This window comes from Acanthisitta chloris, unplaced genomic scaffold (genome assembly GCF_000695815.1).
Source record: "Acanthisitta chloris isolate BGI_N310 unplaced genomic scaffold, ASM69581v1 scaffold10350, whole genome shotgun sequence".
Classification (NCBI taxonomy): Eukaryota; Metazoa; Chordata; class Aves; order Passeriformes; family Acanthisittidae; genus Acanthisitta; species Acanthisitta chloris.
The window spans coordinates 2,940-15,001 of record NW_008652220.1 but is presented as its reverse complement, the minus strand read 5'-3'; the positions used below and the strand labels follow the sequence as shown (position 1 = coordinate 15,001).

Here is a 12,062-nt window from a genome sequence, read left to right as displayed (position 1 = left end):
CTCCAGCTTCCCTGTAGGCCCCTTCAGATACTGGAAAGTGGCTATGAGGTCTCCACACAACCTTCTCTTCTCCAGGCTGAATAGTCCCAACTTTCTCAGCATGTCTTCATAGGCGAGGTGCTCTAGTCCTCATATCTATTTCATGACCTTCCTCTGAACTTGCTCTAACATTTCCATGCCCTTCATATGTTGTGGACACCAGAACTGTATGCAGTACAGGTGGGCTCTCAGCAGAGCAGAGGGGGAGAATCATATATTTCTATGAGAATTCCATAAAATTAGACTTAGTATTTAAAATATATATTTTTGGAGGGGTCTTAATTTGTTTGTGTGTATTTGGAGAAGTGTGCATATGGGAAATAGCAAGTTAAACATACTTATTTGTCAAGAACTTATAGACAATTTCAGAAACCATTTATTTCGTCCTCAGAAATTTCTGCACTTAGCTTTGCCATCCAAAAAAATGTCAATAAACATAGCTATTGATGACAAGACTTAAAGAGCAGTTGTGTTTTCTGATACCGTCTCATCAGTGATCATAGATGAATTGTGAACTTCCTTGGAACAAAATGGAATTTATTAAAAAATTTATGCTAGCTTCCCTTGAGTAAACAATTTATCCTTCCTCCCTGGGCTGAAGGCAGATTTAGGCCATGCAGGTTAATGCATTTTTCCTGTAGAGCTGGATTAAAGAGTGCGCTTGAATAGTCAAGATTCCCCAGTAGTGTTAGAAAGCAGCAATTAAAGATGGAAGCTTAGTGATTTCAAACAAACTTTCAGGCATTGATGATGGGCTTCTGTGGAGTGTCCATGAGGCAGAAGCTCCTGGGATACCTGTCTGCATGCAGCTATGCAAACAATGAAATTGGTTCTGAATCGTGCCAGAGCATTAATCTTGCTGTTAGAGGCACAGCGTTTGTAAACGAAAGGAAAAAAATTGCTTGCAGGGGAAAAAGGAAACAGTATTAGTAGTGATTGTGGTTTTGAAAGACACGAGGCTGTTATTGATCTTTAAGTGGCTCATTTACTAGTAACCAATTTTCCTTAAAGGCTCGAAAGACATTTTTTATAAACCACTCTATTGGAGTAATGTGCACTGTTTGACTCAGATTTAAGAACAAAAGCTATGCAGAACCATAAACTCCAGATTTCTCCTGTAGCTTGAAATTTTTATCAATTAAATATGGATTTAAATATGAAATGTTTAACTTTTCTCTCAGATCTACCTGAGCAAGGACTAGCAGCGCATCCTAAGCAAAAAATGGCCACAAAAAAGTCCAAGTACCTTACATACCTTACATACCTAAGTTCAAAAGAAATTACTATTCGTCACCCACATGTCCTCAGCCTTATCCTCCCCTCACAAATAATAACTACTACAATAATCACAAAAGATTTCAAGATATGGGAAAATATTAACCAGTAATAGTTATAAACATTTGAGAACATACTCAAAGAATGAGAGGCTGGACATGACCTGGCAATGTGCATCTGCAGCCCAGAAAGCTGACCATGTCCTAGGCTGCATCCAAAGCAGTGTGGGCAGCAGGTCGAGATATGATTTTTCCACTCTGCTCTGGCAAGACCCCACCTTGAGTGCTGCATCCAGCTCTGGGTTCATCTCCTATGAGGAAAGGCTGAGAAAGTTGAAGTTGTTCAGCCTGGAGAAGGCTCCAGGGTGACCTAATTGTGGTGTTTCAGTACCTGGAGGAAGCCTAAAAGAGAGCTAGAGAGACACTACTTACAAGTTCATGTAGTGACAGGACAAAGGGGAATGGCTTCAAACTAAAAAAGAGTAGATTTAGATTAGGTGTCAGGAAGAAATTTACCGTGAGGGTGGTGAGTCACTGGAACAGGTTGCCTAAAGATGTGGATTCCCCATCCCTGGGAGTGTTCAACACAAGGCTGGATGAGAATTTGAGCAATCTGTTTTAATGGAAGATGTCCCTGCCCATGGTTTTGGGGTTAGAACCAGATGATGTTTTAAGTCCTTTCCAACACAAACCATTCTGTGATCTTTTTCTGCTATGTAGCTCTTTCTGTTACATCATAATCAAATTATTCACGAGCCTGCAGCAGTTACATGGGCCACAGTCATAGACAGGAATGTGGAGATTATTCTGATGTGCCAATCTTCTCAGTGTCTGTGATGAAGAAAACAAACACCCACATACATCACTTACTCAGTATCTGTTCAGACAGGTCAACACTGATGGAAAACTCATCTTCTTCATTGCTCCATAGAAATGTACCATACCAGGTTTAGGCACTAAGGAACAAAACTGTTTATTTTGCTGACTAGCAAAGTTTTTTTCATTCACTTCCCCTGTTGTTTTTTCCATAGCACAAAAAGTAATTGAATTATCAACACACTGTGTCTGTATCTAATCCATCCACAGTCTGGAAGTTAGATAATTTACCATATGATTTACCATAACTTGCAAGAAGCAGCTTATCTCCAGCCTGCTTTGCATGTTGAGTTTGCCTTCTTCAGGTTACTCTGTTGTATATACCACATACTTCATTGAGTGTGCCACACACCATCTGTCAGTGTAGTACACAAATGAAGCTGAGAACCATAGCCTTGAGAAATATTTCCCATTACCATGTAATGAAGAATTATATATTTAATAAAAGCTCAGAGGAAGCAAAATAAAACACTGCTTCACAATGCTATAAGGCTCTCTCCTCTAGAAAATCTCTCCTTTCAAGAGGCTTTCTCATTTCACTAGCAGCACCTCTATATTTTCAGTCTCTGAGCCATTGTCAGAGGGTTTCATTATTGCTTGTAGTTCATGAAAAAAATGTGAGTTATTCTCATTCAGACAATTGAGCTGGCATTAAGTATTGCTTCCTCTCCTAATGGTACACTGTAGTCTCAGTGTATCTGAATAAAATGCCAACAAAATTCAAACATGACAAACCTAAAAATCAGTTCAATTATATATCAACAAGTAATCTAAAGAACACCTCATTTATTTGCCTTGACATTCTTCTTGAAGAGTGAAGTATAAGCACATATGCTATAGTGCCAGTCTGCATTTAACAGAAAAACCATTAGAGTTCCTTAAAGTCCATTAAAACTTCTTGGAAACTTCTTTTTCCATGTAGTCATCTGATGATGAATGTAATACTACTTCTTTATCTCTAGAATCAGCACTCTCCCTCTTCTACTTCCATCTCCAGATTACCATGCTTTATACATAGTGGTAGAAGAGCTCCTCTGTATATTTTGTACTTTGTAAAGTTACCATTTTCCATCCATCTTTGTAGTCTTCACTAGTTTCTGACTCAGAAAGCTTTATTATAAATTTAAATAAGGCAGAGTAAAACACTTGGCAAATTTTCTAGTAGAACAATTTATACAGATTGACAATCTAATTCAAAAGAGTTTCCCCAAATAAATTTAAAATATTTGAATTCACAAGGGAATCGCAATAGTTTTATACAAATGTGGATTTTTTTTCCTACCAAAGGGCCTTGCAAGCCTGAAATAAAATCCCATGTGAAACAGAAGAAAGGTAAGCATGGAGTAGGATCTGATTTAATGTTGCTGTTTGAATATCGCTTGGAGGACTGTCTGTGTAGAGAGAGCTGCTGTTAATTCTCAGCAGTATTTGTATGTGTGGTGGCCTGTATAGAAATGACTACATCTGTCATAAGAGTCTAAGATGATGTAACATCCTTCCTGGCACTGGAAACTGTACCTCTGGGTCATCATGGCATAATGAATGGCAAGATTTTATCCTCTAAGAGGTTAATTATTTCTATATTGTTTCCTGATTTCCCCTGCATTTGTTGTAAGCAGTACAAATACTGACACTGTCAAAAACATCAGTCCTGTAGCTTTTACAGTACTGGTACCATTAACAATATGAAAATTAGAATTAGTGAAGTATTAGAAGCAAGTAATCTTATTATAGTTGTCTAAAAGTAAGCCACCATTAAATGATTGTTGAAAATGTCTGGTGCCCTGTAGTCTGGTATAAAATGTAGGCTAAGACCTTCTTACCAAGAAACATTTAGAAAAAGAAAATTAGAGCAAACTCAGTTGGCTGACTCTAAAAGGTTGTTAAAACTCTCCTTATGCCCCTTTTATGTCTAGCTGTCTGATACTGGGACTTACACCTGCGTTGCTACAAGTTCCAGTGGGGAGACATCTTGGAGTGCTGTGCTGGAGGTGACAGGTAAGTGAAGTCTAGGGCTGTGTTTCAGGTGGCACACAGTGAAAGTGTGGGGCCATGTTACAGCAGTCTGAGTCAAATAATTATGTTATAACTTGTGGGATTGATGTGGAGAAGTTTTGGGTGAGAAGGCTCTGTTCCTTCACACACTTTCCATTTCATTGCTATTATCTTTAAATGCCCATTGACATTGCAACAGTTTTTGTACTTGTCTCCAATGACAGCAGTATGCTATAACTCTTCTAAACAGGAGTATTGATAAATTGTGGATTTATCCAGTTACTGACCTGGGCAAGAATACTATTATGCCTACACAGAGACATTTCAAAGTCCAAAGTGCTCTCTGTGAGTACTGGAGTTGATTTGGATGCAGGAACTTTCTCAGCCTTCTAGCAACTGAGTTTTTGGTATTTTGTGTAAATTTCAGCAAAAGTTATTCTTTATTTTGTATTTTATATATATAACCTTTTGAATTTTGCAACTTTTTCTTTCAGTTTGTACTTAAAGAGTGGTATCTCTTCATCCAAGAACATGTGGTAATAGAATTGTTGACTTAGTTCTTTACGGATTAAGAACATTCGTTATGCTGGTTTTGCAGAAGTTTGCCATGTTTTTCCTTTTAAATCTTCTACTTGACCAAATTGGTAGTATATAATTGGTAGTATATAATTGATCAAATTATGTAGCCAAGGATAAAAAGTGATTGTTTTGTGTTTGCCCTTCACAGAATCCGGTGGAGCAACAGTCAGCAAAAATTATGATATTAATGACCTCCCTGGGCCACCATCCAAACCTCAGGTCACTGATGTTACTAAGAACAGTGTCACCCTGTCCTGGCAGCCAGGGACCCCTGGAAGCCTACCAGCTAGTGCGTATATCATTGAGGCTTTTAGGTATGTGAATTATTCCCCTTTTAAGCTCCTTCCCTTCTAATTTTGCTTAAACCCTGGTACCAGCTGTTCTTTTGGACTCTACGCATATCATTAGAACATTAAACGACTCAACTCCTAGGGCAGGCATCAATTCTTATTTTTTAAATTGATTTTTTTTTAAATTAATCTCTTTTTTTCTTCTAAGTAATCAGTTAGAGGAGCGTCTAACTATTTCTTCAGATCACCAGGAATGTAACAGAACAATGCAGTCGTTCTTTGTGACTTTTCCTATAACACTGGTGATCAGGAAGAGTCTCCTGTGGGAATGCTGCAGGGTTTTGGCTACCATAGTACAAATAATATGAAAATGAATGGGTGATCCTGAAGCTTCTCTGCATACTTTAATTCCTGCTCTTGTTAAAGCAGTACCTAATAAAGTGTCAAAGTGCTTTAAATTCCCTAGTTTTACTGTTTTTGATAGATGAAAACTTTGAACTGAAAAGACTAGAGTGGATAGTTTAGGATTTTAACCTGCAGCCTTAGACTGAAAAGAATCCAGCTGATCCCTTCCATACAGCAGCAAATACTATGTGGTACAAAAGAACTACTGGGCTCCAGTTCAGCAAGTGTGTTGTTTAAGCATAGGCCATACCTCTGATGTCTATCTGTAATACACACTTTGGCTTAAAAATCTGCACATTCTTAAATGTTTTCCTTATTCAAAATATTTTAAAATATGATGAAACTTTCAGTTCATATTTTGATTAAAATCCAGGCAAAAATTTGTCTATATCATATGCATGCAAATTTTAGCTAAAGTGCTTCATTCTGCTGTGGTAATATGTAAAGTACATTAATCTATGTGCAGTTTATTAGTTTTGTTCTGGAATTTATGCATTGCATGAATGAAGCTATTGAAACTGCATAAAATTTATGCTTTCCATTTTCCTACTTAATATATTTCACGATATTTTTAATCAACAAAGCACAGTAAAATAAAATTTTCACTTTAAACTTTTGTCATAGTGGCATCCCATCAATAACATTAACAAAAGTCAGGCATTTTCATTAAAGGCTGTTTTAGCAATCACATTTGAAATCTCTTCATATGGTGGATTGTAATCTAATTATAATCATGTTGTATCAAAACTGCAGTGACAGAAGAAGTAGTCATATAATTTCGTTCAGTTAAAGGCATGTTTTCAGAAATTTATTTTGTCACTTTGGGTGTGAATTTATTTCAAGGGGACTACTTTTCTTCCAGTGACAATTTATTGGCATAATTTATTTAGCAATATAAAAAATTATTCTTTTAACAGAATTTTCTTTTCTAAGGCTTATGTTCAAGAATTGCCTGCTTATTAATCAGATTTACTTTCTGATTTTCACACTTCCCTTTTGCAAGTGTTTATTTTAGAGAAATAGCAAAACGTTTTGCTTTCGTTGAAAGGACAAATAGTTTTGACAGCTGTGTTATTTTTTTGTCCTGTCTTGATAAGCTAACTGAAACGAATATTTTTATTTTTATCCTGCTTTTACTGCAACAGCTGTGTTATTTTTTTGTCCTGTCTCGATAAGCTAACTGAAACGAATGTTTTTATTTTTATCCTGCTTTTACTGCTTTTTATCATAGTTAGACTTGATACAGGGTTTCAAAAGTAAGTCCTTCCACTTTATTTTTCTCTTGCGTTAGTCTGTAATCTTCAACCCTCATCTCGTTGCAGTCAATCTGTGAGCAATAGTTGGCAGACAGTGGCCAACCATGTGAAGACCACTCTGTACACTGTGAGAGGCCTGCGCCCCAACACAATCTACCTGTTTATGGTGAGAGCTATCAACTCACAAGGACTGAGTGATCCCAGCCCTATGTCAGACCCGGTCCGAACACAAGGTAATGCTGATTATTAAGGCTTATGTGCTTGAGCTAAAATGGAAAGAAGGAACAGAGAGCTGACCAGTAGATTGGTCTGGATTGGCTTTAGCACACTGACTGAAGAAATCACAAATCGAGCTTAACTGACCAAGATAATAGTCCAGTGTTTGTTTTATCAATCTGGAGTTTAGGACAGATAGGTTACTTCTTTAATCCTTTTGGTCTACAGTTCACTTGGTGTGCTCCTGGTTTCTATTGAAAGCAGTGTGAATTACCCAAGCTTTTTGGAAGAGTGCTCTGAGTACCATGCTCTCCTGGTATCTTTTCTCTCTATGTCCTTACTTCCTCTCTGGTATTGTAATAGGGTTGTACTATAACAGCAAGTGCTTATGACAGGCAGACACCATGTTTAGCATTAGTTTTAATCAAAAGAGTTGCACAAAATTTCTGTAGTGTATTGATTAATCTGGTCTAACATTCAGGCAGACAATTCATGCAAATTAAGGCGTCCGCATGCTAATAATATTGGAAGCTATTCTGAGAAAAATACAGGCCTTCTATTTATATACCTAGATTTCTGAATTTATATTAATCCACTGCATAAACCAAAAGGAAAGGCTGAAGTGAAATTCCTCTTTCATGGGAGGATGATAGGACTGGTATCTGTGATTTTCCCTTGCTGCTGAATCAGCTACTGAATTCTGGTCACATTGCATTAAGCTCTAACTGCATATAACTGCCACAAACAAATTTCCTTTCACAGCATGGATTTTCTGTGGCTTTGACAAGACATTGCTTGAATACTTAATTCAAGAGTGTACTTATGTGTTAAACAGGTTGTAATACAGGAATTAGTAATCCTTTGGAATCATAATTTTTCAACTCCAAAACGATAGCTCCTCTCACAGTTAATTTAAAATGAGATCCTCTGTTATAAAAGTGTGCATGGAAAGGGCATCCTAAGTCAGCCTCCAGCAAGTGTAAGTGGTTTGGGTCCTTTGCTGGTCCTAAATGGAAAGAGAAAAAAACAAGAGTAGGGTGGTATTTCTTTATCACATAACCCTCACATCCAGCCTCTCTCATTCCAGCCTATTCCCGAATAAATCTGTCCGTAATAACTGGACCCAAAAAGTAGTAATCATGACTGAAAAGGAGAAACAGAGCTGCTTTCTGAAAAGCTGAAGGAGTGAGTTGTGCAGGGATTTCATGGCTTGACTATCCTTGGAGTATCACAAGTTTTCTTCTTTCTTACTCTCCTATTATTATAGGATGACTCATGCTTTTCATTGCAACAGCCTTTTAGTCTGCATAACTTATCACCTAGTTAAAAAAAAAACAACTTTGTTTGGCATTTGAGTGTCAAGTATAGACTTTTTATCTGACATACTGACAACCAATTTGATTTCAGTAAAAACATGTCTTTTAATTAGCTACAGCGTGTGTTCCAGCTTCCATTTCCAGAAGCTGTTTAACAGTCAAGCACACTAAGACTTGTACAGGATTTATAGCTTCTTTGCAAGCCTGCAGTTTAATAGAATTAAATCATAAAATCAATTGAAAATTAACATAATGTTTTGATGTGATTTCTAATTATGCCTGAATTCAATTCAGGCTCACAGAAGAAGCTGGCACAAATTAGAAAGCCTATTCACAGTGGCCATAGAGAAACAACAAAGCAGCTATGGCAGTGCTGTATAATATTAATCTGCAACAGGTGCCTGTGGTAGCTTTAATAGCTGAGTATTTCATGCCCTGATATTATGTATAGCAAATACAAGCAATAACATTTAATGGATATTTTCACCAGTGGACTACAAGTAGACAATCAGAAACTTTCAAAAGCTTTACCTTATACAATATACATCAAATAAAAGCAGAAAAATCGGTAATTACTCTAAGAAAGGAGTTGATTTCTTGTTGCATTATTAATAAACCAAACCATATTTTTTTTGCAAAAACCACTTTAAAGAAACTATATATTATTAATAAACCAAACCATATTTTTTTTACAAAAACCACTTTCAAGAAACTATATAGAATCCTACCCCTGAAATTTAAATTAATAGTAAGTTCATTGGAAGCTGTTAAAAGAGAGGTTACAGAAAATATCTAACCAATTTAATTTGAGAGAGCTCTTAATTGTGATCACAACATAGCTTCTTGAACCAGTTTTGTTTGAATCATTATTTTATTATTCCAATACTTGATATCCTTAGAGGCAGATCCACTGCTTTTCCACCAGGAGCCTCATAGTAATGTGAAAATGGTGTTACAAGACATTACACTGTGAGCATTGCATATGTGTGTGTTTTCAAGTGTACATATCAGAAAACACAATTCCACATATACATCTTGATACTCATTTCTTACTGTTATTAGTGCATGTTATTCCTTAACTTCTGGACATGTCCTATTAAAATGATGAAATGCCTTTCATACAAACATACTCTGTAGAAATGTCTTCCTCTAAGGGAATGTAGGTACTTTGTTGTTTGTATACCACCAGATCACAGAATATTTAGAGGATCATTGAGTCCAACTCTTGGCCCTGCACAGGTCATCCTCAAGAATTGCACCATGTGCCTAAGGATAACTTAACCTAAAATGTAGCTCTGAGTAGCTGTAAGTATTTTGTACCAAGGATCATAGATTTTTCTGAACAGCAGCATAAATTGTCATCCTGTAGACCAGTCTGAGTTGTTGTCACAGATTTCTTTGACAATATCTCTTGTTTCTTGGATACCTTGATAGACATAATTTGCTAGACAAGCTCCTTCACTGACGTCCATATTTGGATTATATTCCCTTTGGAGATCCATGGAGCCATTTTAATTTAAATATCAATAGATGCCTGTGGCAATATTGTTTGTCAGTGACTCAGAACCCATATAAATCCAGAATTATGAACCTGAAATATTGATACTCAAGAATTATTTTTTTTTTCAAAGTCTGGATTTATGTCATTCAAACTCAGTTTTTATATTTAAAGGTTTCATTTTTAAGGTGGAGAGGGGCTCTTTATTAGGAACTGCAATGATAGGACAAGGGCTACAAGTTCAAATGGAAGGAGAGGAAGTTTAGGAAACATTTTTACTGTGAGGGTGGTGACACACTGGAACAGGTTGCCCAGAGAAGTGGTGGCTGCCCCCACCCTGGCAGTGTTCAAAGCCAGGCTGGATGAGGCCTTGAGCAACCTGCTCTAGTGGGGAGGTGTCCCTGCCCATGGCAGGGGGGATTGTGACTAGGTGATCTTTAAGGTCCATTTCAACCCCTAAAATTCTGAATTCTATGATTCTATGATTCTTTTTATTAATATTTAGACATTAAAAAGAAAACACAATACCTACTCCCATATCTAAGTCTATCAGAAGGGGGAAGAAACTTTTATGTATGTATAGAGAGACATGATGTTTATATAAAAGTAGGGAACTGTGTTTGACTAATGAATCTCAAGGAAAAACTAAGTAGAATTCACAGATGGCTAGACAGGCATGACCATAATGTATCACCCTTTTTGGTATATAATCTGTGCTTGTGTTCCAGATCTCCTGGAAAAATTACAAGCAAATTCCAACGGAAATAATCAGTATATGTGTTTCTAACTGGCATTATGCAATCCACATGGACAACTGACATAGGAAGGGCATCTGTAACTATTGACAAAGAACAGTAAGATCCTTGAAGGAACCATTGAAGGGATCCAGAGTTCACTGGCTCTTTAGAAAGTACCTTCATTTCTGTCTAAGCTAGAGAGAAGGGACATGCTACAGTGATATTCTAGCTAGGTGATAGCAGTATAGGCCAGAATTCTCCTTATGGTGCAGTGTAACAGAAAAGACACATTGCACATCTCCTTCAACATTTTCTGACATATATGTTGGGTTTACAGTTCCTATTTAGCAAAGGTGATAGACCTTCATTCAGTTTAACACAGTGACCCAAATGTAATTTCTAAGGACTTGGTACTAGAACCACATGTGGTGATGAAGTTGGAGTCATAATTCTCCACGTGTGTATATTTAAGTTATCAAATACCTTTAGATTTTGACTAGGAGAAACAATTTCCCCACACACTTTGAACAGCGCAAAGTCCTGAAGAGAGAAAATTTTTGTGGTAGGTTGGTTTTGTTTGCCTTTTATTAGATCAGAATTAGTTTGGCTTCCTAAATTAATTCTTTTTTTCATATTTGCACTAGATTACATTATCTATGTCTGTAAAGGAAAAATTCGCTTTGCAGAGGAAAATGCTATTTTTGGTGTTTTGTTTCTCATGTGCATGGCATGTGGAGAGGGGAAGCTTAAATGCTATTTTTGGTGTTTTGTTTCTCGTGTGCATGGCGTGTGGAGAGAGGAAGCTCAGTGAAAGTTTGGAAATATATAATGACTTAATGTCATGTATACTCTAAGAAAACAAAAGAAAAAACCTGTTCATTTTCTTCAGTTATACTAACCAATTTGGTTCCAGACATCTGGACAGCATTAATATTATCTGAGTATTTTGGAACTAGTGAATATTGCTTCTTTCTCATCACCTACCAGAGCTAAGAAAACTTCATCATCTAGTCTGAATACTCATTTGAACATATTTCTATTTCATTATTTCCTAAGTGGCTAAAGATGAATGATTTGTTCGTATTACTTGATATTCTTCAGAGCTCATGTTTAAACCTTAGTGCTGTATTGGTTTCAAAACAGCACTGTAAAGGATATCTAAATCAGGTCATTAAGCTAATTGGTAATTTTTATTGATGCCATATATAGCTCATCTCATTAAAATAATACCTTCATGTGTGTGCCTGGCAGATATCAGCCCACCAGCACAAGGTGTGGATCACAGGCAAGTCCAGAAAGAACTGGGAGACGTCATTGTACGGTTGCATAATCCTGTTGTGCTGACACCTACGACAGTCCAAGTCACCTGGACGGTAAGACTTCTGCTGTTGTTACCTTAACAGTACTTTAAGTTTGCCTCTTTATCCCTTCAGCCTTTTACCACCCCAAAAAGCTCCAGTCTTGACCCTGGTGTGAGTACTCAGACAAACTAACATTTTACAAGTGTATACATATATATATGTAGTAATGAAATAGTCTTTTTATTTTCTCTTTCATGTCAGGCAAGCTCAATGTCTTTAG

At 36.8% G+C, this 12,062-nt stretch overlaps 1 protein-coding gene across 1 annotated transcript in view; it reads left to right on the top strand.

The window, feature by feature from the left end:
- Positions 1-11,854, top strand: part of LOC103803965 (roundabout homolog 2-like) — a gene marked incomplete at its 3' end in the record, with an annotated part of 33,950 nt that extends 22,096 nt beyond the window's left edge. The window contains exons 5-8 of the mRNA XM_009076549.1: positions 4,106-4,187; positions 4,912-5,077; positions 6,781-6,947; positions 11,733-11,854. Of these exons, the coding sequence (XP_009074797.1) occupies positions 4,106-4,187; positions 4,912-5,077; positions 6,781-6,947; positions 11,733-11,854 (537 nt within the window). The remainder of the gene's footprint in view (positions 1-4,105; positions 4,188-4,911; positions 5,078-6,780; positions 6,948-11,732) is intronic.
- Positions 11,855-12,062: the final 208 nt, after the last annotated feature.